This window comes from Solanum lycopersicum, chromosome 7 (assembly GCF_036512215.1).
Source record: "Solanum lycopersicum chromosome 7, SLM_r2.1".
NCBI lineage: Eukaryota > Viridiplantae > Streptophyta > Magnoliopsida > Solanales > Solanaceae > Solanum > Solanum lycopersicum.
In genome coordinates, this window is record NC_090806.1 from 50,310,769 (window position 1) to 50,332,528 (window position 21,760).

General features: G+C 32.3%; 1 protein-coding gene and 2 long non-coding RNA genes across 3 annotated transcripts; 2 read left to right on the forward strand and 1 right to left on the reverse strand.

Moving 5' to 3' along the window:
- The first annotated feature begins 506 nt into the window (after positions 1-506).
- Positions 507-1,277, forward strand: LOC138337480 (uncharacterized). The gene is made up of 2 exons (XM_069287393.1): positions 507-717; positions 904-1,277. The coding sequence occupies exons 1-2, from the start codon at positions 507-509 to the stop codon at positions 1,275-1,277; spliced, it is 585 nt and encodes a 194-aa protein (XP_069143494.1).
- A 3,444-nt stretch (positions 1,278-4,721) lies between these two features.
- On the reverse strand, positions 4,722-6,273 carry LOC101266534 (uncharacterized). Its single transcript, XR_182955.5, has 2 exons — positions 6,123-6,273; positions 4,722-5,054 (listed from the first exon to the last, which is right to left on the reverse strand). It is a non-coding gene; the product is annotated as an uncharacterized lncRNA (long non-coding RNA).
- Positions 6,274-7,139: 866 nt separating this feature from the next.
- LOC104648462 (uncharacterized) lies at positions 7,140-14,891 on the forward strand. Its single transcript, XR_742513.4, has 4 exons — positions 7,140-7,222; positions 7,953-8,030; positions 12,755-12,832; positions 14,518-14,891. It is a non-coding gene; the product is annotated as an uncharacterized lncRNA (long non-coding RNA).
- The last annotated feature ends 6,869 nt before the right edge of the window (positions 14,892-21,760 follow it).

Below are 21,760 nucleotides of genomic sequence, written 5' to 3' on the forward strand. Positions count from 1 at the left end.
AGAACTTCAAGAAGACTTTTTTTGATCGGTTATTTGGTAGGGAAATGAGGGAAGCTAAAGTGGTGAAGTTCATCAACCTTCACCAAGGAGGTACGAGGGCTCATGAATACTCTTTTAAATTCACTAAATTGTCGAAATATGCTCCTTCTTTGATTCTGATCCTACAGATGAAATGAGTGGCTTTGTTACGGGGGTGTCAGATTGTTTGCAAAAAGAGTGTAATTCAGCCATGTTAGCTAATATGGAACAAGCTTCGGTTAATTCTCCACCCTTGACAGATGGATATATGAGGGTTTCCCTTATCCAATTGGCTCAAGCCACCATTGTTCAAGCCCAAGTTATGATGGCCCAAGCCAGCCGAGATCTTGTAGCCCGTCCTCATCAACAAGATACGATGGCTCCAATCTTAGGGACTTCACATAATGAACCCTCTTACCTTCTACGGGTCTATGGTTGAGAAAGACTTCCAAGAATTCATCGATGAAGTCTATAAGATACTTCTGGCTATGGGGTTTTCCACAAGTGAAAAGGCTGAGTGGATCACTTATCAACTTAAGGATGTGGCTAAAGCATGGTTTGTGCAATGGAGAGATAATAGGTCGTTGTGTGGTTGTCCTTTTACTTGGGAGATCCTTAAGAAGACTTTTCTTGACCGGTTATTTCCTAGGGAAATGAGGGAAGCTAAAGTGGTGAAGTTCATCAACCTTCACCAAGGAGGTATGAGTGTTCATTAATACTCATTGAAATTCACTAAATTTTCGAAATATGCTCCTTCTTTGGTTTCTGATCCTAGAGATGAAATGAGTTGCTTTGTTACGGGGGTGTCGGATATTATGCAAAAGGAGTGTAATTCGGCCATGTTACATGAAAACATTAACATTTCTCATATTATGGTACATGAAGAGTATACGGCTAGGAGGAAGAGTAGAGATGCTAAGAGGTCAATATATTTTGATGGAGGTTCTTCAAAGAATAGGCTTGATATACATGACAAGCCTAGGTTTAAGAAGCGGCTTTCAAGTCAAGTTCCTTCCAAGTTCCCAAAGGCTAGTGGTGATAGGGTGTATAACCCTAAGTTCAAGAAGGGAAAAGGTAATAATTCACTAACCGAGAAGCCAACTTATGGAAAGTGTGGCAAGAATCACTATGGTGACATCCTTAAGGAGACGAACAATTGTTTTGGTTGTGGTAAAAGCAGTCACAAAGTTATGGATCGCCCTAATATTAGGGGTCAAGACAAGGGTTGGGTCAAGCCCAAGAAAGTGGTTCAAATGTAGCTCCAAATAAGAACTGCACCCGTGCTCTACACACTAGGGGTTAGCAAGAGACTTCTCCTGAAATGGTGACCAGTATGTTGAAAGTTTTCTCTTTTAATGTACATGCCTTACTTTATCTCGGTGCTACTTTATCCTTTGTTACTCCACTAGTAGCCAAAAAGTTTGATATTTTATCCAATATTTTACATGAAGCTTTTACAATGTCTACTTCGGTGGGTGAGTCGATTGTTGCAAAAAGGGTGTATACAAATTGTCCTATAATGTTGCACAATAGAGTTTCTTATGTTGAACTATATGCTTGATTTTGATGTTATATTGGGTATGGATTGGTTGTATTCTTGCTTTGCTTTCATTGTTTTTAGGACACGGGTGGTGAGGTTTAACTTTCCAAATGAACCAGTTGTTTAGTGGAAGCGGGTAAACTCTATTCCTAGAGGTTGTATAAGCTTTTTTCTAAAAACATGCAAAATGATCTCTAAAGGTTATCTTTACCATATTCTAAGATTCCAATTCCTAGACTCCGAGATTCTTCTTATTGAGTCGGTCTCCGCAGTGAGGAAATTTCCAGAGGTTTTTCCTAATGATCTTCCTGGTATTCCTTCCGAACGGGAAATTGATTTTGGTATTAATTTTCTACCTGATACAAAATCCATTTGATTCTTCCTTATCGGATGGGAACGGTCGAATTAAAATAGTTGAAGGCTTAACTCAATGATTTACTAGACAAAGGCTTTATTAGAGCTAGTATTTCCCCATGGGTTGCTCTAGTTTTGTTTGAGAAGAAGAAATATGGGTCCTTAAGAATGTGTATTGATTACCGCAAAATCAATAAGGTCACAATAAAGAACAAGTATCCTCTCTCTCGGATTGATGACTTGTTTGACCAACTCCAAGAGGGCAAGTTACTTTCTAAAATTGACTTAAGGTTTGGGTATAACCAACTAAGGGTAAGAGGTGATAATATACCAAAGACGACATTTCAGACAAGATATGGGCATTATAAGTTCTTACTAATGTCTTTCTGTCTCATTAATGCTCCAACGACCTTTATTGACCTAATGAATAGTGTTTCAAAATTACCTAGATTCATTTTTCATTGTCTTTATTAATGACATCTTGGTACATTCAAAGAATAAGAGTAATCACATGGATCATTTGAGGGCAGTATTGCAAACCCTTAAAGAACATCAATTGTTCGCCAAGTATAGGAAATGTGAGTATTGGTCAAGGTCGGTGACATTTTTTGGTCATATCATCTCGATTGAGGGAGTTGAGGTTGATCCAAGGAAAATGGAGGCGATGAAAAATTGGCCTGGACCTTTGACTAAAACAGACATTAGGAGTTTCTTGGGTTTAGCGGGTTATTATCGGTGGTTCGTGGTTGGTTTTGCATCCATTGCATCTCTCTTGATTACTTTGACCCAAAAGAGTAAGAAATTTGAGTGGTCGAAGGCATGTTAGAAGAGTGTCAAATGTTAAAAGATAGGCTTACTTCCGCTCCGGTGTTGACCTTACCGGAGGGTACAAAGGGTTTTGTGGTGCACTGTGACGCATCCCAAGTGGGTTTGGGGTGTGTGCTTTTGCAACATGGGAGACTGATTTCATATGCCTATAGGCAACTTAAGGTACATGAGCAAAACTATTCAACTCATTACCTTGAGTTAGTGTTTGTGGTGTTTGCATTTATAATATGGATGCATTACTTGTATGGGGTTCATGTTGATGTCTTTACTGACCACAAGAGTATCTAAAACGTGTTTACCTAAAAGGAGTTGAATCTCTGACAAAGGAGGTGGTTAGAATTGTTGAAATATTATGACATGAGTGTCCTTTATCAGCCCGGCAAGGCTAATGTGGTTGCGGATGCCCTAAGTCGTATGAATATAGGTAGTTTATCTCACATTGATGAAACCAAGAAAGACCTAGTGAGGGGGTGAGATTATAAGATTCTTCGAATGGTTGTTTTATTGTTCATAATTACTCCGAGTCATCATTAGTAGTTGAGGTGAAGTCTAAACAACACCTTGACAAATCATTGATAAAGTTCAAAAAACGCGCCTTGGCAATCATAACGAGACATTCTCCATTAGGAGGATGGTATTTTATGGTGCCATGGAATACTTTATGTTCCCAATATAGATGGGTTGAGAGAACGGATCCTTGAGGAAGCCCATAGGTCATGGTACTCAATTCATCCATGTTCGACGAAAATGTACCACAATCTTAGGGTAATCTATTTGTGGGAATTATGAAGAAGGACATAGCGGAGTTTGTCGCTAAGTGTCTGAATTGCCAACAAGTAAAAGCCGAACATCAAAAGTTAGTTGGCTTACTACAAAAGATCCAAGGTCCTACTTGGAAGTGGGAAGACATCAATATGGATTTTGTGGTAGGTTTTCCTCCGACTCAAAGGCAATATGACTCTATATGGGTGGTTGTGGATAGGTTGACCAAGTCCGCTCGCTGTATTCCCATCAAGTCTACTTATTCAGAAGAAGATTATGCTAGGATATTCATAGATGAGATTGTGTGTTGACACTATTCTGTTATCCATCATATCGACTCGGGGTGCACAATTTACATCTAGGTTTTGGAGGTTTTTCAAAAAAGGGTTGGACACTAAGGTGAAGTTAAGTACCGCTTTTCATCCCCTAATGTATGGTCAAACGGAACGCACTATTCAAACCCTTGTGGATATGCTTAGGGCTTGTATCATTGATTTCAAGGGAAATTGGGATAAAAATTTGCCTTTGGTAGAGATTGCTTATAATAATAGTTTTCATTCATCCATTTCCGTGGCCTCTATGAAGCCTTGTATAGTAGGAGGTGTAGGTCTCCTATTGGATGGTTTGAAGTGGGATATCCTTACGTTCTTAGTCCCAATTTGGTTTGTAAGACTTTTGAGAAATTTCATACCATAAGGACCGGTTGCAAATGGCTTATAGTCGGTAAAAGTCTTATGTCGATCATAAGAGAAGGGACTTAGAGTTTCAAGAAAGGGATAAGGTGTATTTGAAAATTTCACCTATGAAGGGTATGGTTAGATTTTGCAAGAGATGGAAGTTGATTCCTCGTTATGTGGGTCCCTATGAAATCTTGCAATGATTTGTGAGGTTTCCTATGAATTGAAACTTCCTAGTGAATTGGATTCGGTTCATCCGGTTTTCCATGTTTCCATTATTAAAAAGTGTATTAGTGATCCCGAGTCTATTCTTCCTATGAGGGTCATGTTGTCAAGGACAACCTCTCGTATGAGGAAGTTCTGGTTCTATTCCTTGATAGGCAAGTCAAAAAGTTAAGGAATAAAGAGGTGGTTTCCATAAAAATCTTATAGAAAAATCACATAGTTGAGGTTGCAACATGGGAGGCCGAGGGTGATATGAAGTCCCGTTACCCTCATATTTTTGATAATTAAGGTTAGTCATTCTTTTAATAATATAAATATGACTACAAATTGAAGATTCTTGATATTTAGTGATGTCTTGCAAAAATGTGCATTTTGAATCACATTACAGTGAATTACAATGGATTTCATGCCTAAAACATGAATTTTTGTCTTTTGGTTTGTTTGAGTTATGTTGTACATATTAAAATAGTGAGTATTATGAAATAATATATATAGCATGTTGATAGGTTATCTTCATTAGTCTTTAGCTTTTGTATCTCATTATCCATACTATCTACTTTAGTACAAAGTGTAGTAATGGCTTTGAGTAGCTGTTCAATTGTATCTTCATCTTTATTCTCAGTTTGAGTAGCTTTTTCTTGATAAGTAGTCTGCAACACCATTCTTATTAGTCTTTATCACTTCAATTGTAAATGTAAAGTTCAATATATTTAATACCAATCTTCTAATTTCTTTCGTTGTTACTGAATCTTGTATTTTTCTGGTTAACCACCATTTTACTTGTGTATTATCTGTTCTTACAATAAATTTGTTATATACAATATATGGCTTAAATGCTAATAAACATTTACCAATGTTGGGGGATGCGAAATTCATCATAAAGTAAGATATATATTTTATAAAGGAAAATATATTTTATGTAGTGTGAAATACAGTTTATCATAAAGTTCTTTTCATAACTGTTCTAATCTAAATATTTCTTTAATATTATTTATTATATATTCTTTGTATAACATATCTTGGGTTCTTTGGTACATGTATAAATTTTCTTGCATCAATTGTTTTAATAATCTTATATTTTCCATAGTTTCTATCAAATATTCTAAATAGTCATAGTTCATTTTAATTTGAATCTATTTCTAAATCGTTTATATCTATTCTTTCTATATCTAATTTTTGTAAATATATTTCATACCATTCTTGATTTAATATATCTTCTATATCATGATTCAATATTATTTCCCATATAATTCTTTTTATGTCAACAATTTTTATATCTTTAAGTATATATAAGATCAAAATTTTATAGCTTTTATTTCATCATACATTGTAATCATGTTTATTTATTTATGCAGATTTGTTTTCAATTATTCCTTCCTATCATATCATAATTCAATTAAATTCACGTTAGACTATTATATGCTAGAGTATTTGTTATCATGTTTTGCGGTCACTACTAGCATCGTACTTTAGCGGATAATTACTGCTTATCAGCGCCTCAACCTTCTGTACTCCCCTAAAAGCATCCCTCGCCTACCGGTTTCCACTGTGGGATAGCATAGTCTAGCAGTTTTCTCCCTATTTCCCGTTTACTAGCAAACTAGAATTCATGATTCAAATATTTCTAGTATATAATAACTAACATAAATTTAATCAATCATATATATGATATTCAGTAATATATGAAATTAGTTCTGCATAATTGTTAAACAATATACCTTTGTTTCTTGATTTTCCATGCTATCTAAAATATCTGACTTGATTTTGGATTTCTCCATTTTTTAACTTATTTTTTTTATCTTTTTTGGAGAGAGGGGTTTTTGAAAGTGTTTTTATTAACTTAAGCTTTAGTTTGGCATTTCCTGCCTCTCATTTAAAATTTTGCAATCTATATATACTAAATTGTGAACCTGCATATAAGTGCGCCTACTGTATACTTAATGACTTTTTAAACAGAACTTTACAAATGGCCGGCTATACACATTTTCCTTTAAAAAAGTAAAAGCTATTAACAGTACAAAGGAATCTTATCTCTTATTTTTACATTTTTTCAAAGATATCTATCCCTTTGTCTTCCAACTTTTTTGTCTATATCTTTCTTTATGTCTTTTTCTTCTATTGTCTTTGTCGACATTTTTCTTTGTCTACTATAACTCTTTTTCTTCATCCTTATCTTATTTTGTATTCTTATCTCTTCATCTTTATTCCAAATCAACATCTAGTATAACGTTATCTTCTCCATTGCATTTGGAACATCTGTGATCTTGGTATTTGTGTCCAATAAGTTTACAATATCCAATTAATAAGTCTTCTGAAATAAATTCATTCTTTAATGCTCGTGTTATTTGTTGTTCTTGTGGCTTTAGTAATGGTAAAATCCATCGCTGAACTTCATCCATATCTGCTCTTCTTAATTCCCTTGAGTTTGAATATATCATAACTTGATCCCTAACATAATAGATCCATATGGTATTTCCATTTAAATAATTATTTGCTAATTCTTGTATTATAACGACCCATTTTGGTTGTTTTGAGTGTAAAGCCTTGTGTTTAATAAAAAAAAAATTTGATGGATTCTAATTGGATTTAGGAGTATTCATAATTGTAATTATGAAATTAGCGGGGTAGTTTTAATATTTTATTTAGTTGGTGGTTAAAGAAGATAACTTTAAAATTAGTAGTGGATATATTTTAGCATATTTAAGACTACCAGTATAATAAGTAGGGTTAATATTATTGGATTATAAGAAAAATCGCTCACAACTCTTATTATTGAATTCTTGGCACTGTCGACGGGACAATCAGAAAAAGGCTAGAGGTAAAAAACATCATCTAGCATTATATTTTATTGGTTAAAATTAGGCGGTTGAGGGGTATTGATTCTTCTTAGTATTAGTGAAATATAATGAAATAAATAGACATATATTTTAATAATATTATAACTTTATAGTTTGTTATGAATGTATAATAATGATTGGATGAGGTAATTGCTATGATATGTTAATTGAAAAACAAGTGTCAATCAATTACAGTGTTTTACATTGTGATGATGGCAAAAATATATATATATATATATATATATATATTTATATATGTAATGTACGAGATGTATAGTTATTAGAAGTTTTGTTGAACAAATATAAACTTTAATGATAATTAAATAGTATTAATATGAAGTACGATTAATAATTGGCCAATGATCTGTAGATGGATGATAAATTTAGACAGTTTGTATAATGATAAAAATTGGGTTAGATGTGTTGCCACTGGTTTTCGAATCCAATGGCTTGATCTTGAATTTTACTACGTATTATCCTATTATAAATTGAATTTAGTATATCAATATAGGTAATTAAATTTTACGTGTATCGAATTATTTAAATATCATTAAAGTTATGTTAATTGAGGGAATTAAAATCTACCCTTAGATTTGAACTTTAGGAAATTGCTTATATAATTATGTGAGTTTTTGGGTATAGATTAAACATAGAATAAATTGAGTGTTTATAGACTCGCTAACTTACAAGTTATGCATATATACTTGATAGATTGGAGAGGTTTGGAGGCACTAAGGAAAGGAAAGACATTGGAGAAATAGTTTGCCTGACTTCGGTTCTTCGGTGGAGGTAGGTTATGGTTTATTTCTATGTGATAGATAAACTCTAAATAGTGATTGATTATGTATTGAGTGATATTCTAAAGTCTCCTATGTACTTAATTGTGTGGTTTGTGGTTGTCCTAGAATTATGAAATCGTTGAATATCTAATCTTTAACCCTCTCTATTAAAATAACGCCTTGAATAAAGAAGGCTTGATAAAATAAATAATGCTATAATTGGACCGGAGTGTCACGTTCCGACACGATATATGGTATCGGAGTGTCACGTTCCGACACAATAACATTAAAGGAAAGGATTCTTGAAGTAACTAAATATACTTAATCTCAAAGAACCTGTTTCCAAATGAGTATGGTATGGAGGCATGAGTCGTCATAGGTGTGCTTGATGTTGTGATTGATGGTGTACCTATTATGTTGTTGTTGTCAATGGTTCATGTGTTTATTTCTTGCAACCTCTTTAGTATTGTAGTTGATTTATATTATTATTCAATGTATATTGGTTTCTATTTTGAGTTGGCCAATTATACCTACTCAGTACGTGTTCCTTGTACTGACCCGTACTTGTATTTTCTTCTTTGTTCTTTTGTGGAGTGCAACAAGTGTACCATCGACTTTGACTCGCCCTAAGCTCTAGTCAGTCTCCAGCACATCAGAGTTCATGGTGAGCTATTATTTCTAGCTCGTGTTGGATTCTCTCATTCACGTCTTGATGTCTTTGAATTTCAGAGATAGACACTCCTGGTATATTTCCACTCCACTGCAGACCTTCCTGGTATGCCACCGGATAGGGATATTGATTTTTGTATTGATCTGGAGCCGGGAACTCGCCCCATTTCTATTCCTTCTTATAGAATGGCTCCAGCTGAATTAAGGGAGTTAAAGGTCCAAGTTTAGGAGTTGTTAGGTAATGGTTTTATTAGACCGAGTGAATCCCTTTGGGGTGCTCCTGTTTAATTTGTGAGGAACAAAGATGGAAGTTTTCGGATGTGCATAGACTACATGAAGCTGAATAAGGTAACTATTAAGAACAAGTATTCCATTCCTCGCATTGATGATTTGTTCGATCAGTTACAAGGTGCTTGTGTCTTCTCTAAAATTGATTTGAGATCTGGTTATAATCAATTGAAAATATTGGCAACAGATGTGCCAAAGACGTATTTTTGAACCAGGTATGAGCATTATGAATTCTTATTAATGTCTTTTGGGCTTACGAATGCCCCTGCTGCTTTCATGAGCCTGATAAACGGATTTTTTAAGCCATAACTAGACCTCTTTGTATTTATATTCATTGAAGATATACTGATATACTCAAAGAACAGGAATAACATGAGGATCATTTGAGAATTGTATTGGAGTTTTTAAGGGAGAAAATGCTTTATGCCAAATTCTCCAAATGTTAGTTTTGACTCGATTCAGTGTCCCTTCTTGGGCCACGTGGTTTCTAAGGGTGGATGTAGTGGATCCTTCTAAGATTGAAGCAGTGAAGAGTTGGGTAAGACCTACTAATGTTGCAGAGGTAAGGAGCTTTGTTGGTTTATCTAGCTACTACCAACGATTCGTCAAGGGATTTTCTTCTATTGATTCCCAGCTGACAAATTTGACTAAGCAGAATGTTCCATTTGTATGGTCGGACCAATGTGAAGAAAGCTTCCTGAAACTCAAGACCTTGTTGACTACTGCACCAATTCTTACCTTGCTAGTGGAAGATAAGAATTTTATTGTTTATTGTGACGCATCTTATTCTTGTTTGGGTGCAGTGCTAATGCATAGGAGGAATTTAATTGCTTATGCTTCGAGATAATAAAGAGCGCATGAACGTAACTTTCCGACCCATGATTTGGAGTTGGCTGCAGTTGTATTTTCACTAAACCAATGGAGACATTATCTATATGGGGTCAAGCATGAAGTTTATACAGATCATCGTAGATTACAGTATATATTTAATCAGAAAGATTTGATTTGAGGAAGAGGAGGTGGATGGAACTATTAAAAGACTATGATATTACTATTTTGTATCACCCATGAAAAGCTATTGTTGTGGCAGATGCTTTCTGTAGAAAAGCAGGGAGCATGGGTAGTTTAGCCCACTTACAGGTTTCTAGACGACCATTGCCTAGAGAGGTTCAGATTCTGGCTAATGACTTTATGAGGTTGGAAGTACTGGAGAAAGTAGGATTTTTGGCCTGTGTGGATGCAAAATCTTCTTTTCTTGACAATATTAAGGGGAATCAGTTTGCTGATGAGAAGTTGAGCCGAATTCGAGATATGGTATTGCGAGGAGAGGCTAAAGAGGCAATAATTGATGAAGAAGTCGTCTTGAGGATTAAGGGAAGAGTATGTGTGCCCCGTGTAGATGATTTGATTCACATTATTTTTACAAGAGGCTCATGTTTCGAGGAATTCTATACATCCTGGTGCAACCAAGATATATCGTGATTTAAGGCAACATTATTAATGGAGTATAATGAAGTGTGACATTGTTGATTTTGTTGCCCAATGTTGGAATTGTCAGCAAGTAAAGTATGAACATCACAGGCCTGGAGGTAGACTTCAGAGAATGCCCATTCCTAAATGGAAGTGGAAAAGAATTGCAATAGATTTCGTAGTTGGTCTTCCAAAGACATAGGGTAAGATTGATTCTATTTGAGTAATTGTTGACAGGTTAACTAAGTCTGCTCACTTCATTCCGGTTAAGATGACTTAAAATTTAGAGAAGTTAGACAAACTCTATGTCTGTGAGATTGTTTGATTGCATGGAGTTCCACTTTCCATCATATCAGATAGTGGTACATAATTTACTTCTAAGTTATGGAGGTCATTACATGCTGACTTAGGTACTAGAGTTGATCTTAGTACTGCATTTCACCCTCAGACCGATGGTCAGTGTGAGCGAACGGTTCAGGTGTAGGAGGATACGCTTCCTGCATGTGTGATAGAATTTGGTGGTCATTGGGATAAATTTTTACACTTAGCAGACTTTTCGTACAATAATAGTTATCATTGGAGTATTTATATGGCCCCATTTGAGGCATTGTATGGGAGGAGATGTAGGTCTCCATTGGTTGGTTTAATGCATTTGAGGTGAGACCTTGGGGTACAGTTCTTTTGAGGGAATCATTAGAGAAAGTGAAATTCATTCAAGAGAAGCTTTTGGCAGCTCAGAGCAGGCAGAAGGAGTATGCAGATCGAAAGGTTAGGGACTTGGAATTTATGGAGGGTGAGCATGTCTTGCTGAAGGTTTCACCCATGAAAGGTATAATGTGGTTTGGTAAGCGAGGTAAGCTTAGTCAGAGATATATTGGTCCATTTGAAGTTCTAAAGTGTGTGGGAGAGGTGTCTTATGAATTGGCCTAGCCTCCAGGGTTGTCAATAGTGCACCCGGTATTTCATGTGTCCATGCTAAAGAAATACCATGAATATAGAAACTACATTATTCATTGTGATTCAGTTCTACTTGATGAGAATCTGTCTTATGAGGAGGAGCCTTTACCCATTCTTGATAGAGAGGTCCGTAAGTTGAAATCAAAGGATATTGCATCTATCAAGGTTCAATGGAAGAATCGGCCAGTTGATGAGTCCACTTGGGAGAGTGAGACTGATATGCATGAAAGATACCCACACCTTTTCACAGATTTAGGTACCTCGCCTTCACCTCACCTTTGTTTTTTTGATCGTTCGAGGACGAACGATGGGTAAATTGGTATCTACTGCAACGACCCATTTTGGTCGTTTTGAGTGTAAACCCTTGTATTTCATAAAAAAAAATATTGATGCATTCTAATTGGATTTTGGACTATTCATAATTATAATTATGAAATTAGCGGGTAGTTTTAATAATTTATTTAGTTGGTAGTTAAAGAAGATAACTTTAAAACTAATAGTGGATATGTTTTAGCATATTTAAGATTAATTATATAATAAGTAGGGTTAATATTATTTGATTACATGAAAAACCGCTCACAACTCTTATTATTGAATTCTTGGTGCCGTCGACGGGACAATCAGAAAAAGGCTAGAGGTAAAAAACGTCAACTAGCATTATACTTTATTGGTTAAAATTAGGCGGTTGAGGGGTATTAATTCTTGATAGTAATAGTGAACTATAATTATATAAATAGACATATATTTTAATAATATCATAACATTATAGTTGGTTATGAATGTATAATAATGAATGGATGAGGATATTGTTATGATATGTTAATTGAAAAGCAAGTGTCAATCAATTATAGAGTTTTACAGTGTGATGATGGCAAAAAATATATACATATCTTTATATATGTAATGTACGAGATGTATAGTTATTAGAAGTGTTGCTGAACAAATATAAACTTTAATGATTATTAAATAGAATAAATATGAAGTACGATTAATAATTGGCCAATTATCTGGTGATGGATGATAAATTTAGAAATTTTGTATAATGATAAAATTGGGTTAGCCGTGTTGCCACTGGTGTTCAAAAACAGTGGCTTGATCTGGAATTTTACGACGTCTATCCTATTATAAATTGATTTTAATATATCAATATAGGTAATTATATATTACATGTATCGAATTTTTTAAATGTCATTAAAGTTATGTTAATTGAGGGAATTCAAATCTACCCTTAGATTTGAACTTTAGGAAATTGATTATATAATTATGTGTTTTTTTGGGTCTAGATTTAACACAAAATAAATAGTGTTTATAGACTCGCTAACTTACAAGTTATGCATATATACTTGATAGATTGGAGATGTTTGGAGGCGTTAAGGAATGGAAAGACATTGGAGAAATAGTTTGCTTGACTTCGGTTCTTCGGTGGAGGTAGGTTATGGTTTATTTCTATGTGATAGATAAACTCTAAATAGTGATTGATTATCTATTGAGTGATATTGTAAAGTCTCCTATGTACTTGATTGTGTGGTTTGTGGTTGGCCTAGAATTATGAAATTGTTGAATTTCTAATCTTGAACCCTCTCTATTAAAATGACGCCTTGAATAAAAAAGGCATGGTGAAATAAATAATGAGATAATTGGATCAGAGTGTCACGTTTCAACACGTTATTATGAGATCGGAGTGTCACATTCTGACACGATATATGGGATCGGAGTGTCACGTTCTGACACAATAACATTAAAGAGAAGGAGTCTTGAAGTAACTAGATATACTTAATCTCAAAGAACCTTTTTCCAATTGAGTATGGTGTTGAGGCATGAGTCCTTATAGGTTTTCTTGATGTTTTTATTGATGGTGTAGCTATTATGTTGTTGTTTTTAATGGTTCATGTGGTTGTTTCTTGCCCCCTGTTAGGTATTGTAGTTGATTTTATATTATTATTCAATGTATATTGGTTTCTATTTTGAGTTGGCTGATGATACCTACTCAGTACGTGTTCCTTGTACTGACCCCTACTTGTATTTTCTTCTTTCTTCTTTTGTGGAGTGAAGCAAGTGTACCATCGACTTCGACTCGCCCTTATCTCTAGTCAGTCTCCAGCACATAAGAGTTCAGGGTGAGCTATTATTTCTAGCTCGTGCTGGATTCTCTCATTCACGTCTTGATGTCTTTGAATTTCAGACATGGACCATCTTTTTACTTATTTTGGTTTCTTAAATACTCTTAGACTTGCTAATTTGAGGATAGATGTTCCTGATGTGATGACTTCAAGATTTTGGGGATAATAAGTGTTAAATTTTAGAAGCTTATTTAATTGGTTAAATTAATAAGTTTTGGATCTTCCACATTATTTTTGTTATTCATATTTGAACTATTGGTAAATGTTGGGGTTTAAATTTGTTGGTTCGCCCACCTAATAGGTTCAGTGTGGGTTCCACTCACGACTCGTTTTGGGTCGTGACATGTATGATAGTTGATATATCAATTATTCTTTTATCGGCATAAAAACTTGGTATTTCTATCTTTGGTATTTCATTCTGATGTCCAATATCTTCTGGTATGATCATATGTTTTGTTAATCCTATCTTAATAACTTGAATTGGAGATTTTACCTCCTCATATAATATTTCTGATGGTGCTCTATAAAACGTAATATAAACTAAGTTTCCTTTCGTAAGTCTTTTACATGTTATAAATGTTTTGTATAACTCTAGTATTCCACTGATTTCTTCTCCGTCATATGTATATACTATACTTAGTAATCCATTACTGTAACATGTCTTAACTAGATTAGCACTTGTTTTTGATTGTGCTATAAGTCTATTGTATCCTTGTAATTTTTGAGTTATATAGTCTTGACTTTGATCTTTAGTTTTGTTAGATCAAGGGTTGAGATTTAAATAAGTTTGGATTCTATATATATTTTCAATGTAGGTTTGTGTAATATAATTGTATTTTTTTTTACTTTGGTTTTGTATACTCACTGCATAGGTAGAAGTTTGTGGTTCTATGGGTATTTCGTTTGGTGTATTTTGAATAAATGGTTTCGCAAATAACTTGTTTAAATTTGTATTTCGTGGTTTTTCACTAACTTTTCTGCTTGTACCTGCAGCTGTATTTAAATAAACATTATGAGTTTTAGGGAGTTTCTCATCGTCTACTTTTATCTCTGGAATTTTACCGTCTTCCGATCGACGTAGCTCTGCATTTTTATAGTTATGCTGCTGATTTATACAAGCTTTAGACTTCAGGTTAACTTCATTAGTTTTTAGCTTTTGTATCTCATTATCCATACTATCCACATTAGTACAGAGTGTAGTAATGACTTTTAGTAGCTTTTAAATTGTATCTTCATCTTTGTTCTCAGTCTGAGTAGCTTTGTTTTGATAAGTAGTCTGCAACACCATTCTTATTAGTCTTTATCACTTCAATTGTAAATGTAAAGTGTAATATATTTAATACCAATCTTCTTATTTCTTTCGTTGTTACTGAATCTTGTATTTTTCTTGTTAACCACCATTTTACTTGTGTATTATCTTTTCATACAATAAATTTGTTATATACAATATATGGCTCAAATTCTAATAAACATTTATATACTGAAAAATAATTCTTTTCTATTTATTTCCCATTTTATTTCCGTATTTGTATATGTGCCTGAATAATATCTATAGTGATATTCAATATTATTATCATTATTTTTATATTTTAATACTCCTCCATAACTTTTTTTACTTGCATCAGTTTCTACTATATAAAAAAAAATTATCTTCATCCGGAAAAAATAATTTTGGTAATATTTTACATAATAATTTTATCTTTTGTATTTGTGTTTGATCTCTATTATCAAAATGATATTCTACATCTTTCTTTAGTTTTTGTTGTAATGGTTTTAAATTTTCTGCTAATTTTGGCATATATTCTCTTACTTGGTTAACTAATCCTAAAAAGGATTGTAATTTCTTTTTTGTATCTAATTGTTCATTCGAGGTTATTATTTTTTGTACTATATGCGTTTGCATTTTTATTCCATTTTTATCTATTTTTATTCCAAGGAATTCTATTTGTTTTTTCATTATTTTTGCTTTGTTTTTACATAAACTTATTCCTGAGTGTTGTATTATACGTATAAACTTTTTTAATAATAATATGTGTTCATCTTGTGTTTTAGAATATAATAATATATCATCAATATACACTACACAATTTTCTAGTTGTTTAAAATAGTTATCCATAAAATGTTGAAATCTACCGGGTGCATTTTTATATTCAAATGGTAATACATTCCATTCATAAAATCCTTGTAGTGCTGTGAATGTTGTATGTTTTTTAGATTCTTCCTCAAACTTTAAATGACAAAATCTTGATGTACAATCAAATTTACTAAAGTAATTATATCCTTGTATTTGTCTTATCTTTAATATTTTTTTTGGTATTGGATAATTATATGTTTTAGTTTTTGCATTTAAATTTCTATAATAAATTATCATTGTACTTTTTTCTCTTTTTTGTTCACTATATTTATTAACAATAAATGCCGGACTTATATGTTTGCTATTACTTTCCTGTATATATCTATTTTTTAGTAATTCACTTATATGTATTTTAAATTCATTTAAATCATTAAAATTAAATTTTAATGGTTTTTGTGTTATTATAATTTTTTCATCAATTAGTTCAATTTTAACTTCTGTCTTACGTTTTTCCCATCCTTGTAAAGGATCTTCGTCATATAATAATTCTAATTTTTCTTGGATTATGTTTACTTTATCAAAGGAAAATATAATTAATTCTATTCTAGGATCTTCTTCTTTTATATTTTCTAATTTTTGTGTAATTTTTTCACTACCTTAAATCCATTCTGTTGATTTTCTTCTTTTGTTACCTACTCTTCTTGATTCTATATTTTGTTTACATGGTGTTGTGAACCACCAGTGTGTTTTTGTTATTATATGTGGATATAATTTTTCTAAAAATGACATTCCTAATAACACATCCTTTGTTTTTAATTCAAAATTATATATTTCGTCAAAAGTTAATATTTAATCCCATATTCGTATTTTTATATTTTTTGCCTTTTATATGATTATACTTCCTTCATTTTTAAATACTGTTACTATTATTGGTGTTTTTGACTTTTCTCATTTTTCTTCTGGTAAACAATTGTATTTACATATATTATCCTCTGCTCCTATATTTATCATTGGTGTATAATATCTGTTATAATATCCTTCTATTATTATCTTCGTGAGTATATATATTTTCATATATTTTTTATATTAAAGTCCTTTTTATTATGACTTTTTTATTTTGATAATTTATCTTTAGTTGTTTATCCTCTATATCATATGGTTTTACTTGTTCTAGACCTTTTATTCCTAATGTTATATTTTCATTTCCTTGATATATTTTAAATTTTATTATCATTGGTATACCTCCAATTATTATTTCTTGTTCCGTTGTATCTTCATTATTTATTAATACTTTTGGTAATTCTGAACATGTGTGTTACATAGTTATTATTTTATCTTCCATTACTAACTCTCTTCTAATATAGCTTTCTTCTTGTCGGGTATTTATTAGTATTAAATATTTTCTTTCCTCCATTATTCCTGTTATATAATAATGATGTCGTTTTATTTCTTATTCTATTAATTTTTGTTAAATTATATTTATTCTTTTGAAACTATTTGAAGTACTCATTTTTTTATGATGTTTGTCGTATATCATTATTATTTATTCTTTTTGATGTGCTTAGTCTTTCTTCTACTCTCTCTAAATCTCCTTCATATCAATTTCATTATAACTATAGTCATTATTATCTATAAGCGTAACTATTTTTTCTAAGGAGTTTTCTATTTTTATTTTATTTTATTTTATTTTTTGCTGTTATTTTATGTTTTGTTGTTAAAACATATAAATTCTTACATCTGGCTGTAAATATTTTACTTCCAGGTAGTAGTTCTATTCCTGAAATTTTCCAATATAATACTAATGATTTATCTATATTTCTGTCATTAATTGCTACTAAGTAATTAACACTTATTATAAATTAAAATTTTTGGTATATTAAATTACCTTTTACTGCACTAATTATATTTTTTTCTATAGGTTGTATAATTCTATCAGCTGCTAAATATATTTCTATAGATGTATCTATTACTTCTCTAAAAAATGCTTTTATTAATATTTCAGTTCCTCCTAAATGTACATATTTAATTAGGTTTTATGCATTTATTTCTTGTATTTCTTTATTAATTATTCTCTTATTTATTATTGGTATTTTAGTTTTTCCTCTGGTATACTTACAATCTAGGATATGTTCTCTTTGGCTTACTATATAATATTCTTCTTTTTGTCTTTTAAACCAATTTTTTATTTTTGGTACTTCTAATATTTTTTCTACACTTAGATCTAATTCTTTTCCTTTTATTTGTTCAAATATACTATTATCAAATATTATTTTTTGTTGTAAAGTTTCTTCATCTTGACATTCTTCTTTATTTATTATTTGTATATCTGCTTCAGTCATTTATATTATAAAATTCATTATCTGATTCTAATTCTAAGTCATTATCTATTTCATTTTCTGGTATTTCATATATACTATCTTCACTTTCTAAATCATAATCGACATATTCTATTTGTGTATATTTTTCATTTTCCATAATTATTTCTGATATCTGTTTCCTCTTTTGATTTTTAGGTAATTTACAATCTTTACCTATATGTCCTAATTTTCCACAAGTATAGCAAGTACATTGTGTCAATTTTCATTTTGGTCTAAATGGTTTTTTAGTTTTGTAATTTTTTACATAATATCTCGTTCTTGGTTTTTTTTATTTATATGTTGATCTATATTTTTTATAATTTTTATTTCAATTATACTTCTTTTTTATAATATCTATCAATGCAACAAAATTGAAGAACTTTTTTATTTTTGCAACATGCTAATTTTTTTACTAATACTTTTTCCATTTTTACATCTTCTTTATGTTTTTCACATAGTTCTGTAAGTCATCGTGGTAAGAATTTCATTCTTGCTTCTAAAGTATCTGTTAATTCTACTTCATTCAAAATTTTTATTATTTTTGAATTAAAAGGTTCTAGTAATGTTGTAAAATATAATTTTCTTATTTCCTTACTTTCTTCTATGTTATATGTTCATTTATAATAATATTCTCTAAATGCACATGTATATTAATCTATATAACACATATTACATATTTCAAAATTTGCAATTAAATTTCTTCTTATAACTTTTTTTTGTTTTGTTCCATCTCTGGAATTTTACCGTCTTCCGATCGACGTAGCTCCACATTTTTATAGTCATGCTGCTGATTTACATTAGCTTTAGACTTTAGGTTATCTTCACTATTTTATATGTACAAATACAAATAAATAATGTAGAATATAAACTACAAAATAATTTATAAATGAATAAGGAAAAATATGCAATAGAAAAAAAAAATATTTGAAAACTATGAAGGATTAAAAATAAGGATAATATTTTCTAATCTAGGAAGAATATATAAGAAAATAGGTGACAATTTAAGTTTAATGTCAGAAAAAGAAAAGGTAAATTTAGAAGATAGTTTAACTACTATGGTGAGGATAGCAAAAGAAAATGAAGAAATTGATAGGGATATGGAAATTGAAAAAAAAAAACATGAAGCGAAGAAAGAAGTACGACAAATAGAAGAAGTAAAAAATAAACAAATTTTAGAATTAGAAAAAGAATTAGCAATTTTGAAAAAAATGTATGAAATAAAAAAAACACAAAGAACATAAAAAGAAACTTAGCAAATGAGATAATCAAATTTAAAGAATGATTGCAATTATAAGATAAATCAGAAGACAGTAATCAAGATAATCTAACTAACCTGTCAGAAGTAAGAATTGATGATATCAACCATGATTTAGAAGAACAACACTCAGAGTTAAGTGAAACATATATTGAACTTTTACACAATATAGATAATACAAAAAATGTAAAAATAAATACTGGAGAGTGCTAATTGACTCATGTAATGCATGTTGAGCTTATGTGTGTTGTGATAAGCAAATGCCTCATAATAAAGTGTTTGAGCCTTATATGTGATAATTGAAGTTTTGAAGTTGCCTTGTTGAAATCATATGTTTTATGTTTTTTTGATATTGTTGATTTTTTGGGCTGCTAGTCTTAGTCTATTCCTTCATTTAAAATAATTTTAGTGTCATTCAGGGATGAATGTTCCTATGGGGGATAATGTAACATTTCAAAAATCCAAGTCGAGTCTTAAAGTTTAACATGGGTGACATGGGTTGTAAACACTGTTTTAAGACTTATTTTAATGAATATAGGTCATATAGGAAGTTTATGAACCAAAACGTCCAAGAACGTTCATTACGTTAGAAAACTAGTTCTAAGGGGTACTAGCGTGCCTTAGCTTATTTGATAAGCTTTAGAAGTTGGAAATTCATTAAATAAGGTGGAATGGTGTATAACATGTGTTTAATATAATTCATGGTCGAAAATTCTGGGTACGACTCCCCAAGGACCAACTAAGGTCCCTTTAGGAGAATCTTCGCACATTGCTGTCAACACTACCTTGGCACTGTGTAACCACGAGACACAGTCAACGATCCATGTGTGGATCGACGTGGCGTCATTGCCAACCATCGAACAACACTTAGAATTTTTGTTTAAGAACCCCAATTCCGTAGTCTCTGACAAGAATGACAGATGTGCAGCACGAAAGGGAACGGGTGACCATCGACTTACAGACGGACCGTCGATCTGGGTCTCGTCTATGAGGGTCGAATTTCCTGAACATTTTAAGTTAGTTTAATTTAATTATTTAGGGGGTTAAGTGATTAATTTAGGTGTTTAAGGGAATCTAATTAAAATAATTAATCCCCAATATAAAGACCCCCAACCCTTATTAGCCTAAACACGCCTCACAAAATAAACTCTCTTCCTTCTCTCTTCTTTCTCTATCTATTTGGAAGACACCATAGAAGAAAAGCTAGGGGAGGTTTTGGAGGCTGAAAAAGGGACGATTTCACCATAAAATCTTCATCAAAAGTTGAGGTATGAGATCTAATTCACCTTTACCTTTGACACTTCTATAACGACCTGTTTAGTCGTTTTGAGCAGGTAGAATTACTTTTGTTAATAACTGACAGTGGCGACGGATCACACGACGGACCGTCATGGTCAGGAAGGAACGTCGAGGGTCTTCGTGCCAAAACACTTAAACTTTGAAATTTGGGTACGGGGAATCAACTCTCTGAACTTCGCGACGAAAGAGCAGCACGGACCGTCGTTTGCATGATGGACCGTCACAGAGCTCTTTAATGAATTCGGCTCTCTGAACTCTGTGACGACCCTGCAGGACGGATCGTTGCAGGCACAACGGGCTGTCACGAGCGACGTAACCTCGACTTGGTCAGATTTCTGCTAAAAGTTTTAAGGGGCATTTTTGACTATTTATGACAAACTGTATGAAATTAGTGGGTAAGTTTAATAACTTATTTACTTGAGGGTTCAAGGAGATAACCCTGAAATAAATAGTGGGTTACTTTTATCATCTTTTATACTTAATTATATGATAATTAGGTTAAAAGAAAAAGAGTTTGAATAAGGAAAAATAGAAAGAATAGAGAGAAGAGGGGAGAACGAACGAGAGAGGGAGAAGTGAAGAGGAAAGCAAAGGCATTGAGAAGTATAATTCTTGATCACGATTCTTTGGTGGAGGTAGGTTATGGTTTATGCTATTTCATATCAAACTCTAAATAGCGATTTATATGTGTCGGGTGATATTTTAAAGTCTTCTATATGCTTAATTGTGTTGTTGCATGTTGTGAGTATGGAAATGGTGATGGATTATAATGATGATACTATGGAATCTTAAAAACCTTAAATCCACGATATTAATGACGATGCATTGATATAAAAGAAGGCTTGATGAACTAAAAGAATGAGGTTAATGGATCGGGTGTCACGAACCGACACGTAGTATAAGGGGATCAGGTGTCACGAACCGACACGTAGTATTAGGGGATCGGGTGTCATGAACCGACACATACAATTAGGGGATCGGGTGTCACGTACCGACACATAGTAGTAGGGGATCTGAGTGTCACGTACCGACACTTAGTAGTAGGGGATCGGAGTGTCACGTTCCGACACCAGGATAATAAAGAGAATGAATCTTGAATTATGTTATTATATTCAAATTTAAAGAACCTGTTTCCCAAATGAGTATGGTGTGGAGGCTTGAGTCCTCATAGATGTGCTTGGGTTGTGGCCAATGGTTATGGTACTTTTTGTTGTCACCTGTTGAGTATGGTAGTCGTTTTTATTTTATTAT